Genomic DNA, 25,356 nt, shown 5'->3' on the forward strand with positions numbered 1-25,356 from the left:
GGACGCTTGGGACACAAGAAAGGAAGATACAACTTTATTAGAAAAATAAAAAAACAACAAAAAAACCAAAAGGGGTCTGTTTTCAACGGATGCCCTGGTGGATAAGGCTACTTTTAGCTATACTGGCTTTCTCCCTCTCCCGCCGCAGGGCAGGGTCCAACTCAAAGCAGCGCCACAGCCGCAGAGTCTCATCGGCTGCTGCTGATGCCACTGTGGCCCCATCTGGACTCATGGTAAGACTCAGGACCCGGGCTGTGTGACCTAGGGCAAGAGCAGTGCATTTGAGTATCGGCACATAGCCCTCTAATTTTGTTAGTCACCTTGAGATAAAATTTGAATACCATAAACTCACCTTCTTCACTAATTCAGTGGTTTACTGTATTTACAAGGCTGTGCATTGTTATAACTAGCACCACAGCACTCTAAGTCATACTTCCCATCCTCTCCAAAGCCTCTAGCAAACGATTAATTCTTTACTCTCTCCACATTTATCTATTCTCAACGTTTCACATAAATGAAATGGTACACTGCAGCCTGGCTTCCCTTTGCTTTTCCTTTGCTACCTACCTTTGAGCTCAGCCACCTTGGCCATGGTTGGGTACTTCCAAATAACCAGCTGGTTCTGGGCAAAGCCATGGCCTGAGATAAGCTCCTTATAGTGGGGAGACCAGAGGATGGAACACACCTGTGGAAAAGAGTTGTCATGGGCATGACATACAGCCTGGGCTACTCAGAATCCAGTCCATTCTAGTATTAGCAACCCTATCAGGTGCTATAGATTCAAACAATGGTCACAGTCCTTATGAAGCCCCTTGAGACAAATATCTATTTATGGGAGATATTTGTTCCACCAGTAGGAAGTCCACAAGTTGCCCCAAAGTAACTCCAACTATCTGACATCAGAGCCCATGCCTGCACTGTAGGCTGAGTGTTCGGGAAATGGAGAGGGGAAGCTGGAGTGTTTACAGCAAGGCACAAACCAAGCGAGACCTCAAATGTTCTAATGTATTTGGATCATATGTTTCAGGTTGTGGGAATCCCCACAGGTTTAGGGGCAGTAAGTACCACTCAGATTGTGAAATAAGACTGGAAGAGAGAATGCTTGGGAGCCTGGGCATGGTGGTGTACACTCAGAATCTCAGAACTTGGGATGCTGAAGCAGGAGGATTGCAAGTCTGAGGCCAGCCAGGGCAAAATTCTGTCTCAAAAAAAATAAAGATGATGAGACCCAGTGATGAGGGGACAGATGTGAAGATACTCCAAGATAAAACAATTCTCTTAAGGAACATGAAAGATTCTAGGGGACTTTCAGATTTCTAAGCAATTCTGAAGCAGTCCAAGAGGAACAACAATCATTTCAGGAAGGCAAGGTGAAGTGACAAGCTTCGTTTGGGACATACGGAGGAGGTGATGATACTTTAGAGGACCTATGGTGGAGAGAAGCCAAACTTGGAAGTGGAAACTCAAGAATGAAGGCTGAGTTAGAAGTCAGAAATGATCGGGTATTGAGTTGGAGTGGAATTGGTTTTTCAGTAAGCTCACACAGAAGAACACACCTGGAAACAGCTAGAGTATGTTAAAACATGAATCGCCACTAACAATCACAACAAAAACTACCTGGGAATGGGCGTCCACAGCACTCAGACAGGCCCCAGAGCAGACATTCCAAATTCGGATGTGTCGGTCACTGGTGCCGCCTCCTGTTGCCAGAATATTGGACTGCCAGGGACACCATGCAACAGCCTAGGTGGGATGGACAAAGGCTGGGTCAGGTCAGTGGACAGACAGTCGAGCTAGCCAAGAAGCTCTAAGTGTCACAGTTAAACACGGGCTAATGCCACCGTGTCACCTCCCTTCAGTGTCACCTCCCTTCAACAGTCCCCAGTTTACAGCTGAGGGTCTGCAGACCTCAGCCCAAGTGCTTTCTCACCTTGACAGCACCTTGGTGTTGAGTGAATGTCTGTAAGGGAGCCCAGCCACTTTCTCCAGGACTACTAGGCCACACGTTGACCACGTTATCGTTGCCACCGCTTGCCAGATGACGTCCATCTGGGGCCCAGCGCAGCCCACATACTTCCTGGCTATGGCCACTCAGTGTGGCCACATGGTGTTCTGCTACCCGTACATCATGATGGTGGATGTGGCCAGAGCGTGAACCACTGAGAGAAGAAAAGAGATTTAGTTCTGAGGCAGCACAAAATCAAGTCAGAGCCACTTCAGTTCTAGATGTGCCCTCAATGGCAAGAGGCAAGCAGAAACCAAACTGCTACAGCCTAGCAAAGACCACTGACCTGGACAGAATATAGCTGTTCCAACTTAGGGAGCTTACTCGAGCGTTGTGACTGGTCATGTTCCGAAGCCGTTTCTGCTGCTGCACATCCCAGAGCTGGAGAGGCGAGACCAGAGGATCAGAGAGTGGAGCTGGGCTGGCTCCTCCCTGGGGCTGAGGACAACAGGGCCACCCGTCTGACCTGTACTTCAGCGTTACTGGTGCCCACAGCCAGGTAGTTGCCCTCCTTGATCCAGGCCACGGAGGATATGTAGTCCCCAGGCTGCTCCATTTGCAACAGCTGCAGGATGTCACCAGAACCAGCATTCCATAAGTACACACTGTTGTCCAGTGCCACAGCCAGTACATTTCCAGAGCTCCAATCCACAAGGTTCAGGTCTGCCGGAGGCAGGAAGAAAAGAACACCAGGTCCTTTGTTAGACTGGTCCATCCATGCCCAGGCTATCTTTCTCCATCCGCAAAGACAATGATGCACTTACAGTAGTCATTTCGGATCTCGGGGGCATCAAGTATCCTGTCTGGCAGGGAAGGGATGTATCGGCAAGTCTTCCGGCTGGAGCCAGGCGTGGCTTTCTGGCTGTAGAGTACTTTCAGTCTGTTCTGGTAGCCTGTGGCAACAGAGTAGGTCAAGGCCTTGAAAGTGATACCACCCTTGCCCTCGACTTTGCGCGGGGGAAAGCAGGCACATGCCTCCTTTAGGAGGGACTGACACCAACCTTCTGGGGCATTCTGAGGTTTTCCACTGAGCCTGAGGATCTTGGCTTCCTCCACATCAAAACCGTTCAGGTTCAGAGCCCAGGCTTTCTGATGCTCCTGGCACAGAGAGGTGGCCGTGAGGCATAAGTGGTATCATCCAAGGGACACACAAGGTCTCAGGCATCGTGACCCCCGTGGAATCATACCTTCTTGGTGGGCGTCTCCCCGTCTTCCGGCTGGTTCTCCTTGCTCAAGAGGAAGCTAGCCACCTCCATTTGGGAAGCACTGCGGTGTGGGATATAGCGGTCACCTCCAGGTTTGCTAGGGGTGGTCTGACCCTTGGAATTAGACTTGCCTGGGGCAGGGAGAGAGAAGACAGTCTGTCGAGGCTCCTGGAGGGGGCTCGAAGGCCGACTCTCGGAGATTCTATTTCCCTCCCCGGACCCCCAACTCACCAGGAGTTCGGCCCGGGGTCCGGCCGGCGCTGTGAGATCTGTTGGCAGCCCGCATGGGCGAGGGGGCCGGGCCCGTGGCTTCCTTGGCTTTGCGCTGCCAGCGCGCAATGGGTGCATTGGGGATGGGCGTGTCCAGCTGAAGCAGAGCGTGCAAGTCGCTCTCGAACACGAACTGCGCCATGGCAGTGCCTGCAGGGGCGAGAGGCGACCAAGTTCTGGACCGTGCCGGGCTCCTGGGCTCCTCCGGCCACAGCTCCCACCAGCCCGGCACCTCCCCCGTACGCGGCCTTCCCAGGCACAGACCCCCGGCTCCTCACAGTTCGTCCGTGCGTCCTCCGAACGCGTTCCTGCCCGGACCAGCTAAAGGCACGCCGGGCTGTTGTTCTTAAACTCTCCGCTGCGAGCACTCATTGGCTCCTTCAAAACCCAACCGTCTTAACCGTCGCCCTCGCCCATTGGTCGCCACACTGGAAAGGGGCGAGTCTTCCGGGAGCAAGTCTCAGATCTCACGAGAGTGTGGCGGCCCCGGCGTTTCGAGTGGAATTCCGAACCCACCTCCGGGAGCCCTCCCGAGTCCCAGCCCGAATCGGAGCGCGGGGCGGAGTCTGCACCGCCGGTCAGCCCGCCCTGAGCATCCGCTCCCTGGGTGACGCCCCTCCGGGTGGGATGGAGCGGTTGGGGGGAATCTGAGAGCCTGAGAAAGGTCACACGGAAGCCTGTGTGTGCGTGGAGCTTAGGTTAGATACACAAGGGTAAACTCGAACCTGGGGACCCGGGGACTTTGGGCAGGTAGCAGCCTGAGTGAGGAGAGCGGGAGCTTGCTGGCGTGCAGTCCGTTAGCCAGAAACCCTGCTAGGAAGGAAGGATGCGTGTGTGTGGTGCTTAACTGAGGTTGATGGAGGGGAAGTGGGGGGTCAAAAAAAAGGATCAGGATTCCTGCCTTTCTGTCCTTGAAGATGTTAGGCTGCTCGTGGGAACAGCCTATGATTGACTCTCCTGGGGCTTTAGATTCTTGAGAATCCTAGAGATTCTGTCTTACCTGAGTGACATGCAACCTGCCAGTGAGCAGCAACCATTTTGCTTGTTTGAGACGAGGGTCTCACCATGCAATCCGGGTCTGGAACTCAAGTCTGCTGGGATTTAAGGCGTGTGCCGCCACACCCGGCCCAGAACCAGGTTATGTTGAAGTATAAACTAAAGCCCAATGCAAGGAATTTGCCCATGGTCGTAAAAAGAAGTTGGTAAGAATCCAGGTCTGGGACCTGGAGAGATGATTTAGAGGTTAAGAGCTGCTTGCTGCTCTTCTTCCATAGGACCAGAATTTGGTTTGTCAGGCAGACACACAACTACCTGTAACTCCAGCTCCAGAGCGGAGCATCCGATTCACTCCACTGGAACCCAGTAGAACAGGTGGCATACACTCAGGCAGACTCAGACATTCAGACACACACACACACACACACACACACACACACACACACACACACACACACACACAAATAAAATCTTTTAAGGGGAGGGGGGAGGCCCTTGCTGACCCTATGGGATGCTGGAGGTCAGTCTGCTGGGCCTTATTCCTCACTGTGGAGAAAATGTGCCTATGGCGCCCTGCCCCCACCACTGCTGCCGACCCATGGCTTGGGTTGGTTCCCCTGTGGCTGCACCCCGACTCACAAGCCCCTTTTCCCCTGTTCTCATTCAGCCTTGGGATCATTTCCCCTGTCACTCTTCTTTGCCTTCTCAGGAGACAGCTTAAGAAATAATTATTTCTATATAAGTCATTCAGGATTATAATCTGACTGTACTCAAAGATCAGAACTACAGCTACAGGACCTTAAAAATGGTAATAGAGTCAGATATCACTGCTAACAGCTAACTAAAAAGTGTCTCTCCGGTGCCGGGCGGTGGTGGCGCACGCCTTTAATCCCAGCACTCGGGAGGCAGAGCCAGGCGGATCTCTGTGAGTTCGAGGCCAGCCTGGGCTACCAAGTGAGTTCCAGGAAAGGCGCAAAAAAGCTACACAGAGAAACCCTATCTCGAAAAACCAAAAAATAAATAAATAAATAAATAAATAAAAGAATGTGAACCTCCCTGTCCTTGCTAACTTCATTAAGCTGTAACTAACTAGGAAATCTGTATATTCAGATTTAAGTCATATACATATATATATATATATATATATATATATATATATATATATATATATATATTCTCAAAGTTATAAATACATCTAACAGATTTTGTTCACCCAGTCCTCAAACACCTGTAGATCTGAGAATATGACATTTAATATAAAAGCTTTTTTATGATAAAGAGACATGCCAGCTCCTGGCAGCATCCTGCATCTCCTCCAAGAAGACGGATGGCCGCAGGAGAACCTCCACCCAGAAGCTCATGGCAAGGCTGGCCATGCAGTTGAAAGCTGAGATCCTGTCCAGACTGTGAACAAGTGGAACAATGGAGGACCGATTGCCCCATACTGCAAAGTCAAGGTGGGTCAGTCTCCCCAAATTTCTACTCCACAGAAAAAAATCTGTCAGATCTTCTGGTCTTATGGGGTGAACAAGTGCCTTTGGGGCTTCTGTCCCCCAACAACCATGAAGAGACTTGGGATTGTCGCCTAGGTAGCTGGAAAGCTGTCTCACTTCTTCTTAAATTTATCCTTCTCAGATCTGACGATGTTTGATGACTATGGTGTATCAGTTTAACAGCCCCAATCCCAAGATTATATATATACTCTCCAATTACAGATAGGTATGCCTCATTCACAGACTTCATGGTACAGGATAGACTGGTTTCAGATATAAATCCAGAAGCTCAAAGTTTTAATACTGATAAATATAGCTTTGAAGAGTTCTTAAATGGATTTTTAACCCTTTTGCTATGATGTAAATGCATTCCAGCTGTCTGACAGATTCCTACAGGCTCCTGGGAAAAGTTTTGCTACTGCATCAAGAAATCTGGTCTAAGCTGGGCGGTGGTGGCGCACGCCTTTAGTCCCAGCACTCGGGAAGCAGAGGCAGGCGGATCTCTGTGAGTTCGAGGCCAGCCTGGGCTACCAAGTGAGCTCCAGGAAAGGCGCAAAGCTACACAGAGAAACCCTGTCTCGAAAAAACCAAAAAAAAAAAAAAAAACAAAAAAAACAAAAAAACCCCAAAGAAATCTGGTCTGATGAAAACTAACAATCTCCAAAGCCCATTTCTGACCCTACATGTTATTCAAACATACTTTGCAGATTCACTCTTCCCACCTGACCTCCAGAGAAATAGCAGATACCATGGCTTCTCTACTCAGGATTTGGAGTGTTGCTTCCTCCCAAGCCCCTGGAACACCACTGCTGCAACCTGCCTCCTCAGCTCCCTCAAGAAACGTTCCTGAGATCTTCTGCTATGTGTGACTCTCGGTTCCCCCCTCCCTACTTCACCCCTTGTCAGCTTGAAGTAGCCTCGAGAATTCAGGGCCCTTGTCCCCCCACTTGCTTCCCGAATTCACCTCTTTTTATACTAATTAAAACGGAGGAATGTTAATATTCTGATTCGCCCCTCAAAATCCCACCCCTTGGTGCTGACAAGTCCTGATGTAAAAGCCTCATTCTAAGGAAAAACTCCTCTTCTTCCTCTCGCTCTCTTCCACTTTTCCTCCCACGAGGTGCACACCCTCAACTTCTCTCTCTCTCTCTCTCTCTCTCTCTCTCTCTCTCTCTCTCTCTCCCCTTTTCTCTCTTTCCTATATTTCTCTTCATCTCTCTATTATACTGCTCTCCATGTGGATGCAGCATCTGGGTTGTGAATTACTGCCACCGCTGCTGCCATGCCTGCATGGCGTGCATCTGCCCAGCATGTTCCCCTGCATGCGTGGGATACCGTCAGGGGTCCATCCCTCCATCCCCCAGCAATAATTCATAACACAGTTTATGAACTTTTTTTGGAAGCATGTTCTCATGTAGCCCAGGCTGGTCTTGAACTCCATGAAGCTAAGGATGAACTTGAACACCCTCCCCATACCCCCCCCCACACACACACACAAGGTTTCTGTGTAGCCCTGGCTGTCCTGGAACTCACTCTGTAAACCAGGCTGCCCTTGAAATCAGATGTCTCTGCCTCTGGAGTACTGGGAAAGAGGCATGTGCCCCCAACCTCCCACATCTGGTAAATTCACTGAGCTCTTAAGGTAGATAAATCAACTGTCTTCATTTTACGTAAAAAGGAAATTAGGTCAGTGAACCAGGCATGGTGGCACACACCTTTTACACATTAATCCCAACACTTGGAAGCAGAGGTGGGTGGTTCTCTGTGAGTTCCAGGTCAGGTGGAGACCCTGTTTCCAAAAATCAAAGAAATTAGGTGGGGAATGAGGTCAGAGACATTAACAAAGGCACCCCTTTGCAATCCCAACAACATGCTGCCTAAGGAAGGCATCAGAAAAGACCAGAGTTCGGTCCTTAGCCTAACTAAGGTCATCCCAATGATGGCAGAAGAATCTTCAGCTGTTCGTCTAAACTCCTCGCTGTCTCCAACTCGGAAGTACTCATTTTTCTGTTTCTAATTACCATGGAAAACTAGATATTTGGTGCCCTAGAGTTCCTGAACCTCAAAAAATGTAGAAAAAGGTAGCCTAGTGTCAGGCCTACATGTTAAGCTAAGGCGTTTGGCTTTTGTCTGCCAGGAATTTTGGGAACAGTGGAAGTTCCTATGCAGAAAGACTCAGAACACTGAAGCATGATAAGCAGTTTGCTTTGTACGTGTTGGGTTAGGTCACTACTGTAGAGAGGAGAGACAGGAGCACAGTTGCAGTGAGATGCGTGCCTGAAGCCCGGCACCCTGAGGCAGAGATGTTTAGTGACTGGCCGGGTGGTGGTGGCGCACACCTTCAATCCCAGCACACGGGAGGCAGAGCCAGGTGGATCTCTGTGAGTTCGCAGCCGGCCTGGTCTACAGCGTGAGATCCAGGACAGGCACCAAAACTACACGGAGAAACCCTGTCTCAAAAAACCAAAACCAAACAAACAAACAAATCACATTTGAGGTACTTGGGTTTCAGACCTCAACATCTGGATTTTGGAAACAGAGGACACAATTTACCAATATCCTCCCATAGAAACGAAACAGAAGGCAAAGCTCTAGGAAATCCTCTGATATCCACCCTGTGAATCAACTCTGGATCAACGCAGAGAAGGATGAAATTGTGGCAAACAATGGAATACAATATGCCCATAATTCATCCCCTGCCATTTGTCTATTCCAAGAGACTCTAAACTGGGCACTTGAACTCTTTATTCCTCGGCTCCCTCCTCCTGAAGGCAGGCCTGTCTGTAGGTGTTCCCTCTAGGTCTCCTGTCTCCCATACTGCTTGATGCCTAGGGTTGGTACCAGCTTTGTTATTAGCCCCATGGTACAAGGGACTAGTCCTTGGTGGTTTTCTAAAAATCTTTTTTTTTTTTTTTTTTTTTTTTTTTGGTTTTTTTTTTTTTTTTTTTTTTCGAGACAGGGTTTCTCTGCGTAGCTTTGCGCCTTTCCTGGAGCTCACTTGGTAGCCCAGGCTGGCCTCGAACTCACAGAGATCCGCCTGGCTCTGCCTCCCGAGTGCTGGGATTAAAGGCGTGCGCCACCACCGCCCGGCGGTTTTCTAAAAATCTTACCCTCCCCTTTGTAAAAGTGCCTTATAGTAAGCTTGTCAAATTGACTGGGAGCAGTGGTGCACGCCTTTAATCCCAGCACTCAGGAGACAGAGGATCTCTATGAGTTCAAGTCTAGCCTGGTCTACAAAGTGAGTTCCAGTACAGCCAGGGTTGTTACACAGAGAAACCTTGTCTTGAAAAAACAAACAAACAAAAAACAAAACAAAAAAAAAAAAAAAACCAAACAAACAAAAAATTAGATTAGCTTGTCAGATTACCCAGTTTGTTCATCTGTCCCTGCCAAGACCTTGACTAACAAACTGGGTATATTTGGAGCCAGCAAAGACCCAAACATGATAACATTTGATTGAGAAATTGAATGGCTTAGAGGAATCTGTAGCTTGAGTGGTTTAAGTTTATTTACCATTGCATAAGAGTGGCTTGAAATATGAAGGAAGTTGGCATGGAATTAAGGAAACATCATTTAGAAAGATTTTCATTAATTTAGACAGTATTTATTGATGGTCTATTACCTATCATGCCCCAAATAGTATTCAAGGTGTTGGGGGAAAGGACAAATCCTCGCCCTCACGACTCACTATCCAATAGCAAGAAACACACATGTAAAAAGTCACACAAAGCATCATGGGCACTTTACTAGAAGTCTGGGCTGGAGACAGAAACTTTAAAAAAAATTTTTTTGAGACAGGGTTTCTCTGTAGCTTTGGCGCCTTTCCTGGAACTCACTCTGTAGCCCAGGCTGGCCTCGAACTCACAGAGATCTGCCTGCTTCTGCCTCCTGAGTGCTGGGATTAAAGGCGTGTGCCACCACTGCCTGTCGAGACAGGAACTTTTTAATGATCATCATATAATAAAGGCCAGAATAGGAGATGGGAAAGAAATAATTAGGAGACTAGTTGAGGTACATTAAGTGGTTAACATATCTTTGCCAATGTGCTCTCAATTGTTTTCGCAGGTCTGTGGGGTTCTAGTATTGTCGTGCTTTGTAGATGAGAGGGAAAGGCTGGAAGGCTTTCAGCTATTTGCCTAAGTTTGTGCAGCTAGCAGGTGTGAAAGACAGCGCGGAACCTGGCTTAGCTCCTGAGCTGGTTCTACCGCTGGTGTGCTCAGTGAGGCAGGAGCAGAACCAGGGTGGAGGAAAATGCTGAGAGATCAAATAAATGGATGACCAACAAGACCCTATTGGATCCCATAATTAAAAGGCTTGACATGAACTTGGCCTGCAGTTTCATTAGCAGTGTGGAAGTAGGGGAACTCATTCTAAAGGGTCAATGGGAGGTGGGGAAACAGAGACTTTGTTCCCCCAAGAGTTTGTTAAGAAGTTACGGGCATGGAACCTTTAGTTACAGCAGGCAGATCTCTGAGTTTCAGGCCAGCCTTCTCCATATAGCTAGTGATAGGTCATCAGGGCTATATAATGAAACCCTGCCTCAAAAAAAAGCCCGAGGAGCCTAATATAGTAGTGGCTGTGGAGAGAGGGCTCTGGATTTGTCAGCAGCAGTATGGAGAGACCAGTGTTATAAAACCCAAGGTGATGGGTAAACAGAATGGATGGTGTTGGTGTTAAGGGTGGAGAAGTTAGTATGTATCTATGGTAACCAGGGAACCGCTTTCAGGGTTGCTGCCAATAGCTTAGGGGTAGGTAGGAGTGGTTGGCGATGTGGGTAGTGCAGCAGGAGCCCGACTCAGCCATGGGTGGACACACAGACAGGGGCATGGTCCTCAGGCTAGGTTGCAGTCCCCGGTAGTCCATCTGAGGCTGGGAGGAAGACAAGGGCAAAGGAGTCCTCTCTGAGGACTTAGGCAGGATTTCCAGGAGGCTGGGTTCCACTTCTTCACAGGTATCGGTAACTGTGGCCTTAGGCTGAGAGAGATGAGCAAAAGGAGCTAGATTAGGCAGGCAGGGTGCACACCTTTAATCCCAGTACTTGGGAGGCAGAGGCAGGAGGAGCTCTGTGAGTTTGAGGTCAGCCTGGTCTGCAGAGCGAGATCCAGGACAGCCAGGGCTGTTATATAAAGAAACTTTGTCTTGAGGGGGGGAAAAAAAAAAGCAAAACAAGAGCTGAGCTGAGTTAGAGCTGATCTTAGGGTTTGGGGTGGGCTGGATTATATAATAATAATTAGGCTAGGGAGTAACACCTACGGATAGCACATGTCTAAGCAAAGACCATGAACAAGTTGCATTGTGGGAACAAGAGTCATTGGTGGTGGGGTGACTGGAGAAGGGATAGTTGGGGCGTACTCACAGGACTTAGGGCTGCAGTGTCTCTAAGGTACTGGCCTAGGACCCGGTGTAGGTCTGGAAGGGAGGGCCACACAGCATGCCTCAGTCTTCTACCAGAGAAGGAAGAGAGAGGAATGTGACTCGGGACTGAGCTGGGAGTGATGAGGAGGTACCAAAGTGGGAAGTAGGAGAGACAGTGAGGCAGAGAGCGAAGTTTGGAGAGACGGGCCAACATCACAGCATGCTGGCCTTCCCCAACACTGCCCACACCAGCACATCTTCCTTCCCCATCACCCTCTGGCTCATGGTCTGTTGTTTTCTTTCTTTCTTTCTTTCTTTCTTTCTTTCTTTCTTTCTTTCTTTCTTTCTTTCTTTCTTTCTTTCTTTCTTTCTTTCTTTCTTTCTTCCTTCCTTCCTTCCTTCCTTCCTTCCTTCCTTCCTTTCTTTCTTTCTTTTCTCTCTCTCTCTCTCTCTTCCTTCCTTCCTTCCTTTCTTTTTTGGCTGTTTTTTCGAGACACGGTTTCTCTGTGTAATTTTGGTGCCTGTCCTGGATCTCGCTCTGTAGACCAGGCTGGCCCTGAACTCACAGAGATCCGCCTGGCTCTGCCTCCTGAGTGCTGGGATTAAAGGCATGCACGCCACCATGGTCCGGCCTGTTGTTTTTCTTAACTTACTATATATTGACCGTATTGTTATGGTAGTTTGTTCTTTTCTTACTCCTCCAGAATACAAGCTTCGTGAGAGCTTGAAGATTGTCTATTTTTCCCCATCTCTACCCCTTGTCTTGAGTCCACAGTAGGTGCCTGAGAAATCACAAGAGCGAAAGAAGAAAGAGGGGAGCTTCTTGCCATGTTGCTGCAGAAGGCTGTCTGGGAAGAGTACAAATTAAGGTATATTGGGGATGCTTCCAACTCCTTGCCCAGATTTTCATGTTAAAGGGCTTCCGACAAAGGTATCCAGCCTCTTCCATGACCTCCACCACCTCTTCCCTTTCTCTGCCCACATTTTTTTTCCCCAGATATGGCTACCTTGAAAAGAGGCTCCATTCTCCTTTGCTCTTACTCAAAGGCAGACTAAAGTTCAAAGAAAGTCAGGCATGATGGCTCATGCCTATAATCCTAGGACTCAGGGTGGGGCAGGGTGGGGTGGGGGGAGCTGAGGTATAAGGATTGCAATGAGCTTGATGTTATGCTGGACCATACAGTGAGTTCCAGGCCAGCCTGGGATACAAGTGAGGTCCTGTTTAAAACAAACAAACCAACAACCAACAACAACAACAAAACTTCAAACTGAGGTGTGGAGTCCAGGAGAGGGGCACCTAGTCTAGCCTATAACCAAAACACACTCTCCACTTTGACTTCTGAGCTAGGTGTTCAAGAATCAGCAGATAGTGCCAACGAAATGATTGAGGCTGTGTGAATTTTTTTTTTAGATTTATAATTTCTCCTCAGTCCTCACATAAATGAGTCATTCATTATGACATTTATTCAAGGGCCTTCTACTTGGCAGGCACTATACTGAGGATTTAAAAATGACCAAGTAAGGTATGATGGGGAAGACATGTACAGGAATAAATGCTGGGTTGTGAAGTGTAGGACAGTGGCAAAGCACGTGCTTAGCATGCGTGAACCCTGGGTTCAACACGGCTCGCACCAAATAAATCAATTAATGCAGGAAAACACTATGGGAGCACAAAGGAGCAGCCAATGAGGAGGTCAGGAAAGGTTACGCGTTAGTGAAGAAAGTTGTTTAAAGATGAATGGGTAGTCAGCCAAAGAGGATATTCCAGGCAGCAGGACACTGTGTACAAAGGCACTGAGCAGTAAAACAGCCTACTGTGGATAAAACAGGACTTTGGCAAGGCTGATTATACAGGGTAAAAGAGATTTCTGTAGAGCCTTGTTGGGTTCTATCCTGGGGATCTTCTGAAGGAGTTAGGCAGGTCACCGTAGGTTTGTGTGCATTTAGTTTGTGAGGAAGGGGAGTGAGGAGACACTATTTCAATGAGTCAGGTAGTGTGCGGGGCCAGAGAAAGAAAGCATTGTTCGATCCATTTCCTGAGGTGGAAAGACCAGACCTCAAGGCCAACTAGGTGGGTGGGGATGGGAAGACGCCCGCAAGAACGCTTATTTGGGCCAAGGTTGGACAGTAGCTCTGTCACTAAGTGAGCATCCAGGAGGTGGGGCTGTTGGAGGTGTCCACAGAGTGACCAGGCTCGAGTGTAAGAAGGTGCCACTCCCAGAGGCGTGCGTGAAGCGGTAGGTGTGGATGTTCCGAGGTCCCGAGAGCGGTGTCATCAAGTGACTCCAGAATACTTGTTCAGAGGCCACTGGCCTTGCAGAGACCACACCCCATCACCCTCTTGGCAAGGGCGGTACCTGTAGTGCGCAGGAAACTGCCACTTCAGCAGCAGCAGACCCAGGAGGACACTGAGGCACAGCACCAGGAGCAGAGCGGTCACCAAGGAGATCCAAGCTAGGCGACAAAAAGCTTCTGACCTCGGCTGATCCTCGGCCCCGCCTGGGGGCGTGCCAGCCCCAGCCTTGGCTCCACCCTCAGCCTCCCCAGCACCCAACACCGCACTGAGACCCAGGGAGCTCCGAGCCTAACCACGCCCCCCACGCGGCGTAGACCAGCTTCGGCCCCGCCCATTCTCACCAGTCTCTGATCCCGTGTCCACCCAAGCTGGAGGAGACCAGGCGCTCCAGGGGCCTTGGTAGGTGGGACCGTTGAGCCTGGCGCGCAGCTGTAAGCTATAGCGAGCTCGGGGGCGCAGCTCCAGCGTCCCTCCCCGGGCTCCGAGAGACGGCTCCAGCACCTGAGGGAAGAAGCGTGGAGGGGTCGGGGATCCGCACAAAGAGCCTCATCCACAGAGGCGTGCAGGATCGAAAGCCCTGCCTGAGATCACGCCTGGGAATTCACAGAGCTGTGCATCCTGCCACAAGATGTGGGGACCGGCTACAGGCGCTCACCACCCTCACTGATCAGGCCTTGGACCCTCTTAGAGACAAGATCGGACTCTCAGAGCCACACAGACCGTGCCACAAGTTCTATAGAGCAGAGGACACCAGATTTGTGCTAGGTGCTAGGGCCACAAACACTGTTTTGTGCAAGCAGGGATACTATTATATACTTAGCAAACATTTGAGTTGCTTAGCGTATGCCAGACATTGAGCTAGACGCTAGAGACAAAGTTAAGTGAAATACCTTTTCATCTGAAGAGGTAGGCAGATCACAGTTAATTAGTGCAAGGCACCATGGCAGCACAATGAAACAATACTAACTAGTGTAGCCGGGCAGTGGTGGCGCACGCCTTTAATCCCAGCACTCGGGAGGCAGAGGCAGGCGGATCTCTGTGAGTTTGAGGCCAGCCTGGTCTACAGAGCGAGAGCCAGGACAGGCACCAAAACTACACAGAGAAACCCTGTCGCGAAAAACAAACAAACAAACAACTAACTAGTTTAGTGTGCCAAGAGTGCAGATGGTCAAAGCGAAAACTAGGAGGAGTGTTTGATACGTTATTCAAATTACTGGTTGATAAATAGGAGAGGGGAAGGAGAAAGGAAGAATCAAGGATGCTTCTAGGCTTGGGTAAGAGGTGGCTCCACTGTCAGTGCTGAGAAGAGTAAGTTTAAAAATAAAAATAGCATACGGGTCTACATTATAAAGTTTACAGTCAGAGGAGTTATGCCAAGATAGTGGCCAGCTTTGGTTACTGTGCAGGGCGAGTGTAGGAGGCATAAGAATCTAATGAAGTTTTGTATATGTTATATTCTGTAGATCTGGGTAACTGACAAATTGGCTACATGTATGGCATAGACATGAAAAATTAATGCTATATTTAAGGTTTGTATATATTATTGTATATGAGCTATATCTGGTAAAAACTGGTATTTTTGAGATAGTATATAGTATCAAACTAGTATAGTATGAGCTATAACTAGTAAAATGTAGTACAACTGCTGAGGACAATGCATTTAGCTTTGGATATATTGCATCTGATCTGTTGGGGATGAAGTACTAGGATTGTCTGGTATGGATACATGTTAACTGAGAATAAAAACAATGCTTGTGTATTGAATACCTTTCTATATGCCAGGAATTTAGATATTAAGAGTTTTTATATTTACTTTATGTGTATGAGTGTCTGCATATACATATGTGCATAACTATGTGTCTGGGGCCCTCAGACTCCCTGAGGAGAAACTGGAGTTATGGGTAAACTACCATGTGGGTGCTGGGAACTGACCCTGGGTTCTCTGCAGAAACAAGTGCTGCTAACTGCTGAGCCATCTCTCCAGCCCTTATATTTCATTTTTATCCAACTCCAAGGCAGGTAGCTTTCTCCCCATTTCACTAATGAGGAGACTTCAAAAATTTAGGTAATTTGTATGTGGTGCTTAAATCTCTTTCCATGTGGGGTCTAGAATGATAAAATTGGGGTTGTTAAAGTGTAGTTAATGCATAGTCATTTAAAGCACAGGGCTGAACCACTCACCTAGGCAGAGGAGACATATTTATCTAGGAGAGAGCATTTTGGATGGGGTGCTAGAAAGAACAACATTTCCTGAAAGAGTAGAGAAGGAGGAGCCAGGGAAGAAGTGATAAAACTCAGTCAGAGAGGTAGGAAGGCGATGGGGGGGGGGGCGCCATCCCACAGGCAAAGAACGTTTTATTTAATGGTTCTGGGGTGGAACCTGGGGCCTCTGGCATGCTAGGTGAGTGCTGTGCCACTGAGAAACACCTCCAGCACAGAGAGAGAACAGTTCACACGAGGTAGCCCATGGCGCCACATGCCCGAGAGGGATTTAGATACCAGTTGAATCAGATAAGCAGAGATGTACAAGCCCAGATACTGAGACTGAGACGGCGTTGGCATGGGGAATGCCCTGTGCGGTGTTCCACCGGCATCTGTTGCTGTATGGTACCTTCCAGTCCTCATGGCCTTCGCCCGTGTACCGGAGCTGGTAGCAGGTCTCTTGAGCTGCCCAGGATGACTGGTGCTGCCACTCCAATTCCAGCCTCCCGCTTGAGACCTCTCTCCAGCGCAGACTCGGGGTGGGGAGGAGCACTGTAGGGGTCCAACAGGGACGGCACTAAGCCCTTTTGTGCATTAGGCATTGTGCCGCCAGGGCCATGGGTCAGAAATGTCAGAGCTGGTATAATAATAATAACGATAATAATAGTAATACATGAGCGAAGATGAAAGAATGTAGTTTTAGAGTTCGACTCTCAGCCTTCCAGTTGTTTGATGAAGGCGAGAATTATGTGGGGATACGAGAAGGAAGGTTCTTACCAGCCTGGTGGATCCAGAAAGGTGAGCCCAGGTAGCTGTGAATGTCACCTTGGGCTGTGGTCACCTCTACAAGGATGTGAATAACACTGTCATTTTGTGACTTGAAATGGCAGCGGGAGAACAGAGCAGGCTGTGATCCTGGCTCTGTTTTCTTTTCCTCTTCACATTTCTCCCAGGTAGGATCCCTAAGAATCAACCCGAGGGAGTCGTTAAATCAGACTTGCCCCAGAGACCATTCCCCATCTTCCCTAACACACAGGCACTGTGTCCTGCATGGATCATAATTGAAGTCCTCCCTATGCACCTTGGATCTCTAGGGCTCTCTCTGCCATTATGCCATGAGGTCTAGCCTCTTTCTCTTGAGGAAAAGGCAGGCATGATATGTGAAAATAACGTGGTTATATGATGAAATCTGTGACTTTGTGTACTAACCTAATAATAACACCAATAATAACAATAATAATAAGACATGAACAAAGCTAAAAGAACATAGTCTATAGAGTTCAGACCTCAGCCTACTAGTGCATACCTTGGGCCAATTATGGTGTGATTTATCTCTGCTCCAGTTCCCCTCCTTTGAGGCCATGTTTTGGTACCTACTTTGCAGGCTGTTTCTGAGATGAAAGAGACTTTATCATTCTAGAAGCAAATATCTTTGTATTTTTAATTTTGTTCTTGTTCCTCTGACATTGCTTCCAGAATTTGCTAATACCCAGTATGTATCACAATCTATTTTGACATTTGCCATGGCCACATGAAGTAAAGCCACCGTTATTGCTTGCCTGGGTTAAAGTAAGTTCTGAGGTTGGGGATTTAGCTCAGTGGTAAAGCACTTGCCTAGCAAGTGCAAGGCCCTGGGTTCGGTCCTCAGCTCCAGAAAAAGAAAAAAGAAAAAAGAAAAAAGAAAAAAGTAAGTTCTAATTGGGAAGCATGTTGCTGCTCTTTCTTTCTTTCTTTCTTTCTTTCTTTCTTTCTTTCTTTCTTTCTTTCTTTCTTTCTTTCTTTCTTTCTTTCTTTCTTTCTTTCTTTCTTTCTTTCTTTCAAGACTGGGTCTCCTTATGTAGTTCTGACTGGCCTGGAACTTGCTATGTAGACCAGGCTGGCCTTGAATTTGAGATGCACTTGCCTCTGATTGCTGGGACTAAAGGTGTGCACTTTTGGAGGCAGGGTCTCACTCACACATAGCTCAGGCCGGTCTTAAATGCTTCCTCTTGATTGTAAACCCTTGGTGACTTACCATTCCTAAAATGGTCATTCTTGTATGACCCTTTTGTATTAACATCCATCCACTTAATCAACAAACAGTTGATACTCCTGTGCCAAGCAGTGTGCCAGGCCTGGACAGCATATAGATGAAAAAATAATCTTGAGGGAGCCCTCATGTCAATGGACAGGTCACAAAAACAAGCAGCCATGTGTTTTTGTGTGGAACACTGGCGGACTGGAGAGATCACAGCAGAACGTCTAACTGGGAGGGAGGGTCAAGGAACGCTTCCTGGCTGAGCTAGTGTTTACACTGAGGCTCAGACTATAAATAGGTGAGGTAGGGGGACAATTCCAGACACATGCTGTGCAGACATAAAGGGAGTATTATGCTGTGGGGAAAATTCTCTCTCTCTCTCTCTCTCTCTCTCTCTCTCTCTCTCTCTCTCTCTCTCTCTGGTTTGATTTTTCACGACAGGGTTTCACTGTGCAACAGCCTAGGCTGTCCTAGAACTCCCAGAGATCTGCCCGCCTCTGCCTCCTGGCTGTGATGGGGGTGGTGTGGTTGGGGCGGGGGGATTCTAAATGGTTCAAAATGAGGAATGGTTTTAGGTCCGAGGGCCTGCTAGTAAGTGGTAAACTCGACTGCAGACCCTGCCATGGACTGCCTCTTTAAGGAGCTTGAACTTTTTGGGGGGCGGGGAGGGGTAAGAGAGTCTCACACTACCTAGCTCTGGCATGCCTGGAGCTAGAGGTGATCCTCCTGCCTCAGCCCCCAAAGTATGGGGATTATTGCAGGAGCCTGAACTTAATCTCATAGTTAGGAAAACTCTCAAATATCTTAAACAGGGAAGGGTCATAATTACACTGTATTTTAGAAGACTCCTCTAATTGCTGTGTGTAGAGAGGATTTGGGAGGAGAGAGGAGAAGCAGAGAAATCCATTAGGGCATTGTTGGGATTTTCATGTGCAAAGTAATAAAGGTGAGAACATGGTGGAGACTGAATGAAAGAAATGATGCAAGAACTTTTTGTTTTAACACGGCTATTTCTGACTAGGCCTGGAGGGAATAGGAAGGAGAAAAGTCCAGGGCAACTTAGGTGTGAAAATTGAATTCATGGTAAAATAGAGCAAGAGAAAATTTGGGTAAAAGAACTGATTGATTTATTTGTTTTGCTTTGTTTTTTGAGACAGGATTTCTCTGTGTAGCCCTGGCTGTCCTGGAACTCGCTCTGTAGACCAGGCTGGCCTAGAACTGCAGTTGATTGGCCTATCTCCCCAGTGCTGGGATTAAAGGCTATTCCCGGCTCCAATTTGATTTTATCGCCTTAAATCCACACATGGATTAGACTTCCACACTATGAAAATCTGTGCAGCCATTTAAAAGAATGAGCCGCTTCTTTTGGACTGAGTTCCAAAAAACATGTAAGCGAAAAGGTAAGATACCGAACCTTTTAAGGTTGTCAGGGAATAGCGCGGTAGTACAGTATTCACTCAGCCTGTGATCCTGTCCTCAGCATCACAGAAACAAAAATGAGAACAAAGCTGGGCAGAGGTAATCCCACCCCTCCAGAGGCAGAGGCAGATGCAGGTGGGTTTCTGAGAGTTTGAAGCCAGCTTGGTCTACAGAGCAAGTTCCAGGCCAGCCTGAGTTACATAGTGAGATCCTGTCTCAAAATCAATAGTAAGTAAATAAATAAAACAAATTATATGCATGCACACATATATAGTATGATACAATTTATATTTAAAGATTAAACATTGCTTTTTGTTTTGTTCTGTTTTTCAGGACAGGGTTTCTCTGTGTAGCCTTGGCTGTCCTGGAATTCTGTAGACCAGGCTGGCCTTGAGCTCACAGAGATCTTCCTGCCTCTGCCTCCCAAATGCTAGGATTTAAGCTGTGCACTAACACTGTCCACCGCCAGGCACAGCAAAGCTCTTAAGAATGACTTTTTCATTATTTATTTATTGAGGGTTTTTTTTGCATATGTGTTCTTGTGTATGTGTGTACATATATGTATGCACATTTGTATGAGTGTGAGTGCACACACGGAGGTCAGAGGACATTGTCATGTGTTGGTCTTCAACGTCCACCTTGTTTGAGACAGGATCTCCTGGCTTTTTTCTCTGCTATGTACAGCAGGCTAGCCCTTGAATGTCCAAGGATCCTTCAGTCTCTCCATCACTGGGATCACAGATGTGTTCGACTGTGCCCAGCTTTGCATGGCTCCTAAAGGTCTGATCCTCAAGCTTGCTCGGCAATGGCTTTATCTGGTCATCCCTCCACCTCCCCCCACTATGGTAGGCAAGAATATACTGGTGAGTAAAAAGGGATGCTGATTTTTGTCATGTTCACATATAGTCAAGGATAGTGTTTCTCAACTGGAGAGCCGAGGGAGAATTTTCTGTGTTACTTTGTTTTGCGACTCAGTCTCACATAGCCCAGGCTGTCCTTAAACTTAGTATGTAGCTAGGGTTGACCTCTGTTCCTCCTGCCTCTACCTCCCTAGTCCTGGGATTATAGGTATGTACCACCATGCTCAAGGTTTTTGATTAAATAATCACATGAAGGGTAAACGTTCAACTGTATCCAAGAGTAGTGTTTAAAAAGGAGAGACTGGGTGGTGGTGTCGCACACCTTTAATCCCAGTCCTCAGCAGGCAAAGGCAGGCAGACCTCTGTGAGTTCAAGACTAGCCTGGTCTACAAATCAAGTCTCGAAAACTGTCTCAAAAAAACAAAACAAAAAACAACAGAAAAAGCAGAGTTATGTAGTACAACAAGCATGTATAAACATGCCAGCAAGATGGCTCAGCAGGTAAGGACACTTGCTGCCAAGCCTGACAACCCAGGTTCAATCCCCAGAACCCACATGGTGGAAGAATAAAACTGATTCCCTCAGGTTGTCTTCTAACCTCCACACTCATGCCATAGCACACATGTGCCCTTGACCCCTGTGGCAAAGTAAATAAAAATTTTAATGCATAAATACGCCATGGGACGTAATAAAGAAGGGCAGATGAGGTTCCTGAGCTCGGAAGGGTAAGTGAAAATAAAGAGAGAGACAGATGAGCAGTACATCAGAGGCCAGCAGAACAGAAAAACGAGGTGAATATGGGGCACAGAACCAGTGCTGGAAGGGAGAGCTCAACTGAGTGTAGCATAGATGAAGCCAAAGTCACATGGAACAGTCGGATAGTCCAAAACATACGGCACTACAGTAGTCCAAAACATACGGCACTTACAGCAGTCCAAAACATACGGCACTACAGCAGACTTTGTTAAGATCAACGGGAACTTATCAAGGGTTTTAAAGCAGGGGGTGTTCTGTTCGTTTCGGAGCTTCTAAATCTCTCCAGTTTCTATGTGAAGGACTCTTTGTAGTGAACAAGTAGGAAGATAAAAATCCCCCACCCCCCAGTACTGGAGATTGAACACAGAGCCTTATTCAAGTGCTTTATCAATCATCTATCTCCCCAGTCTGATGGACTGGGATAGGGCCATGGTGGTGACAAAACCGTGATCAGATTCTAGGCACACTTAGTTTGTAAAACCAACAACATGGTAACAGATTGACTTTAGCAAGGATGAAGGATCAGGGAGGTTTGGTAGACGTCCTTGAAGGTCCGGTTACCTAGATCCCAGATCCCAGGACACTGCAGTACATTCTAGAGTAGTAGAGGTGACCAGCAAGTTTCACAAAGATCTTGCAATGTGGGGGGTTAGCATCATGGGGAACAAGCCGAAGGTGGATAGAATTGCCAAGGACGTCTGACTTTTGATATGGTGGGACCACCTTGTTATATATAAAGTTCAAACTTAAGCCCCACACGGTTGGGTTACAAAAAACCTGCGTGTTTTAAGTACGTTGACGATTTTGTGTTGGGCCACGGTCATAGTTGTCCTTTGGGCCCTGTGTTGGACTTGCCTGATAGGCTGTCTCAAGAGTCTAGATGAGGTATTTAAGTCTGATGAAACCAAGCCGTTCCCAGCGGAAACAAAGAGAGGATGAGACAATAAAAACACTCATTGGAGTATGAGAGAACAGAGAACAGCGCCTGGAGGGGACAAGGTAAGCAAGTGAAGAGGACTCATGTTGACGATGTTGACCTGCAGGTTCAAACTCAGTCAACAGTTCTGGTCTTACCTGTCTGTGGGGCAGCACCGTGTTCTGCTGTGGTGGAAGAAGCCTTGGGAGCGAGTGTGGTCTTGATGCTGCCACTGACAGATAACCTTCTTTAGATCCAAGGTAAAACACTGAAGTCCAATTGCCGCTGTGGTCAAAGAAGAGGGCCTTGTGTTCTTACTCAGAGTCCCTAAACTGTCTCCACACACATAGCAGAACATTCTTACCTATTCTTTCTTCTCTTACTGAACATAGTTGTCCTGTGCAGTGACAGGTTTGAGGTCATCAGGAATGACCGTGGCTCCCAGTCTAAGCCTCCGTGGAGATCTTTCTTAACCCCTTCCCCACCTCCTCATTCCTTTGCTGACCCACCTGCATCTCCTGGAAGGTCCACAGTCACAGGAAAGGACCAGGGGCCCCAGGAGCCACGAAGGGAGACCCCATCCGGTTGACTGCGTAGCTGGAGCCAGTAGGAGCTGCCAGGCTGGAGCCCTGAGATGAGACAGCTTCCACCCTTCACTGTCAGAGACGGAGCCTGAGGAGGAAAATCCCAGGCTTGCTTCTCAGCTAAGAATGCCCGCAGACCTAGGACTTGAACCACAGTGCAAAACGGGGCTCCTTGATGCAAAGATATGCACACAGGGCAGGGGCTAGGTTGACAAAATTTGAGTTGTGTTTAGGGATTTTTACGAAATCTCAATTTGGAGGTCTGAAAGCCTTCAATTATGTTAGTGTGAATGATCCAAAGTGGGAGAGCCCTAGACAGGGTTCCTGAAAGCTAGTCAGAGTCTACACTGGCTCCTCAAAGACCAACCCAGTCCAGGATCCCCTAACTGTGACCTTTCTTTTCCAGGGGACATATTGGGGTAGGAAATAGGAGGAGGAGAAGAAAGTTAGACTACTTCTCCAGTTGGGGAGGTCCTGATCGGTCCATGCTGCTGGGGCACTGTAGGCTGAACACATGGAGGCTGGTCATGAACAGGAACCGGATTCAGCATCCACAGAGTGGGGCAGCAGGTTTCTGTGGAGAGCAGCTGAATAACTGAGGAGCCAGTGGAGTTGCTGGGGTCCGTGGGGCCATAGCGGAGTTCATGCCTCAGGAAATCACTGATTTCAGGAGCAGGGGCCTTCCAGTGGATCTGAAGTTCCCCTGGTTGGCTCCCACCCCTAGCCTTGATGATACTGGGGGGAGCTGGCAGGCCTGAGGGCAAGACAAGGCACATCGAATCACTGAGTGCCAGTCTATGGTTCAACCCATGGACTGCAGAGAGGGGTCTGAAGGCTGAATAGAACTGCTCTGAATTTAAAAAGACACCGGTTCTCATTTCCATGGAGGGGAGGAAGGAGCGGGGAGCTGCCTGTCCTGTTCTCCATTCTCTTGAGAATAATGAGTTCGCTATGGTGGAAAGGTTTGTTAGATTTGGGCTTCTTAAAGCAGGGACCTCTTTTCATCTCTGTCTCCTTGTCAGCTAGCACACATTGGCGATCTGGCGGTTGAATAGGTGAGTAAATGTATATGTTAATGAGAGGAGCAAGGCATCTTTGCTGTGAAGTGCTTTATGGGAGAAGTCTAATTCTGGGTGCCAAGGCTGGGAGGAATAATAATGGGGGGTCCTGAGATACCTCTGGGAATCTGATAGAGAAGGGTACCCACATTGTCCTGGCAGACTACAGGCAAGTCTGATTCTGGGAGCTTTAGCAGGCAGCAAATGGAGGGGCAGCGTGGCAGAGATGCCCTTACCTACACTATCCACAAAGAGCACCCGCTGGGTCAGAGTCTGGTTGAGGAACACATTCTTCAGCCAGAGGTGCAGAGGAAAGAAGAGGCGCACTTCATCCTGGGCTGGAAACCGGCACACGTACCGGGTCCCCAAGGTGGGCGCACTCTGGGAATGCAGGGGACACGCACGGGGCTTCTCTCTGTGGGCACAGGAGAGGTTCTACCTACACAGTCATCACGCTCATCCCCGAGGACTCAGGTGGAACCCATGCCCAATTCCCGTCTCCAGTATTGCCGTTTTCTTCTCGCTGCTTGCAGTAAGTGTGATTCGGGGCTCTGTGGGGGCTTGAGCTGGGCCATTTGTAGAGTGGTTATGTATTGGGCATGCATTTGGTGTAATCCTCTGATAGGGCCAGAGACAGGGACGCCAAGAGTGTGACTCAGCTAAATACAGGGACAGATAAATGGGCACTGGGGGGACAGCCCAGAACCTACCCTGGGTAGGCATACAGCAGCTGGTATGTCCCACTGGGTGCTGCCTCTTCCTCATCCCAGAAGCAAGTGAGGTCCTCAAATGTTTGGGAGAAGCAGTTCAGGGGCTCTGTGCCCAAGGCCAGCAAGAAGACATCTGAGAAACAGTCGGGGGGTTGGGCTCTGGATTTTTCCCGTCATGTTTGTGAGTAAGAGTAGGGGACCAGTGGGAGTCTCTTACTCTATGTCCCCTCCCAGGGCTCTTCATCCCCTCCCAGGGCTCCTTTTGCCTGAGCATGGATGATCTCCACCCTCTATACACCTCACCTTGGCTGGTGACTTGTGCCTGGTTTGGAGGGGCCAAAAGGAGGCAGGAGGTGACCATGAAGAGGGCCCAAGAGGGCATCTTCTCCGGCACTGTGTGCCTGCCTTAGCCCATCCTCCCTTCAGGAAGCTGGGCCCCAATCCCCTCCCGGGCCAGCCCCTCAGGTTCCTGTCAGATACAGCCCCACGTCCTGCCCCTGTCTCTGCCCCTCTGGGGCCCATCCAGACCACACGCCAGGGGCCAGGGGCCAGGGGAGGGGGAGTGGGCAGGAGGGTAAGAGGAATTCGAAAGAGAAGACAGGAGCCTTCTTTTGGTAGGGACATGGTGGTATATAATTGCCTGTGTGGGTGTGTGAACTACTGTGGAAGAGCATATAGCCATCAAAACAGTGTTAACCATGCTATATGTGTCGACTCAACGTCCATACAGTACTTTTATTTCCATCAGGAAGATGAGAGAGCTGGGACATAGTGAGGTTAAAAGGTTACTCAAGGTCACACACCCAGCAAGATGGAAGATGCAGGAGATGACACTTCAGAACCTGCGTGCTCAACCGTCATGCCGTGCTCCTGGAATGATCTGCCACGAAGTGCCTGTTTCCCTCACAGACGTGTCTGGTGGTGGCTGTTTCCAGCTTAACAGGTTCTGGGGCTCTGTGTATGAACAAGCCATGCTCCTGGATGGAAATGGCCTGTCCATCATAGGTGGTATCCTCAGCAACCTTAGTGTGTGCTCTATAGAGAGCAGTGACAGAGGTACTGGGAATGTGTCAGGAATGCAGAATCCCAGGCCCTCCCCAGACCTGCTCACACAAACCCTCCATTTACCCAAATTCCCAGATGATTCAGTACACAGTAACGTGTATGTATGAAAACATGTATGAAAGCATGGCCTTCCGTATTTCTGTCTGGCT

The 25,356-nt window shown here is 48.4% G+C and overlaps 2 protein-coding genes across 4 annotated transcripts; both read right to left on the reverse strand.

Moving 5' to 3' along the window:
• Positions 1 to 18: 18 nt before the first annotated feature.
• On the reverse strand, positions 19 to 4,004 carry Cdc20 (cell division cycle 20). 2 transcript variants are annotated; one of them, XM_006994081.4, is made up of 11 exons: positions 3,759 to 4,004; positions 3,442 to 3,630; positions 3,193 to 3,341; positions 3,007 to 3,103; positions 2,770 to 2,898; positions 2,472 to 2,668; positions 2,292 to 2,386; positions 1,931 to 2,159; positions 1,618 to 1,743; positions 568 to 685; positions 19 to 261 (listed from the first exon to the last, which is right to left on the reverse strand). In XM_006994081.4, the coding sequence occupies exons 2-11, from the start codon at positions 3,620 to 3,622 to the stop codon at positions 83 to 85; spliced, it is 1,500 nt and encodes a 499-aa protein (XP_006994143.1). In that variant the 5' UTR covers positions 3,623 to 3,630; positions 3,759 to 4,004; the 3' UTR covers positions 19 to 82. The 2 variants fall into 2 exon arrangements, with proteins under 2 accessions (XP_006994143.1, XP_076421024.1); XM_076564909.1 differs by having other exon boundaries at positions 3,745 to 3,905.
• Positions 4,005 to 9,453: 5,449 nt separating this feature from the next.
• On the reverse strand, positions 9,454 to 24,524 carry Mpl (MPL proto-oncogene, thrombopoietin receptor). 2 transcript variants are annotated; one of them, XM_006994084.4, is made up of 12 exons: positions 24,446 to 24,524; positions 24,143 to 24,275; positions 23,669 to 23,847; positions 22,830 to 22,948; positions 22,300 to 22,462; positions 21,949 to 22,075; positions 16,600 to 16,784; positions 16,232 to 16,374; positions 13,962 to 14,121; positions 13,682 to 13,778; positions 11,326 to 11,413; positions 9,454 to 10,943 (listed from the first exon to the last, which is right to left on the reverse strand). In XM_006994084.4, exons 1-12 carry the CDS (start codon positions 24,522 to 24,524, stop codon positions 10,692 to 10,694), a joined length of 1,725 nt encoding a protein of 574 aa, XP_006994146.3. In that variant the 3' UTR covers positions 9,454 to 10,691. The 2 variants fall into 2 exon arrangements, with proteins under 2 accessions (XP_006994146.3, XP_006994145.3); XM_006994083.4 differs by having other exon boundaries at positions 22,830 to 23,128.
• Positions 24,525 to 25,356: the final 832 nt, after the last annotated feature.

The sequence above is a fragment of the Peromyscus maniculatus genome, chromosome 2 (assembly GCF_049852395.1).
Source record: "Peromyscus maniculatus bairdii isolate BWxNUB_F1_BW_parent chromosome 2, HU_Pman_BW_mat_3.1, whole genome shotgun sequence".
Lineage (NCBI taxonomy): Eukaryota > Metazoa > Chordata > Mammalia > Rodentia > Cricetidae > Peromyscus > Peromyscus maniculatus.

Coding starts and splice junctions, on each gene's coding strand:
- Cdc20 (XM_006994081.4), bottom strand. CDS start 3,622: ATGGCGCAGTTCGTGTTCGAGAGCGACTTGCACGCTCTGCTTCAGCTG. Junction 3,342..3,441: donor GACCCCGGGCCGAACTCCTG/GTGAGTTGGGGG, acceptor TCCCTGCCCCAG/GCAAGTCTAATTCCAAGGGT. Junction 2,899..3,006: donor ACCTCAGAATGCCCCAGAAG/GTTGGTGTCAGT, acceptor CTGTTGCCACAG/GCTACCAGAACAGACTGAAA.
- Mpl (XM_006994083.4), bottom strand. CDS start 24,524: ATGCCCTCTTGGGCCCTCTTCATGGTCACCTCCTGCCTCCTTTTGGCC. Junction 22,463..22,829: donor GGACCTCCCCAACTGGAGAA/GTAGTCTAACTT, acceptor TTTCCTCCTCAG/GCTCCGTCTCTGACAGTGAA. Junction 10,944..11,325: donor ACACTGCAGCCCTAAGTCCT/GTGAGTACGCCC, acceptor CATCTCTCTCAG/CCTAAGGCCACAGTTACCGA.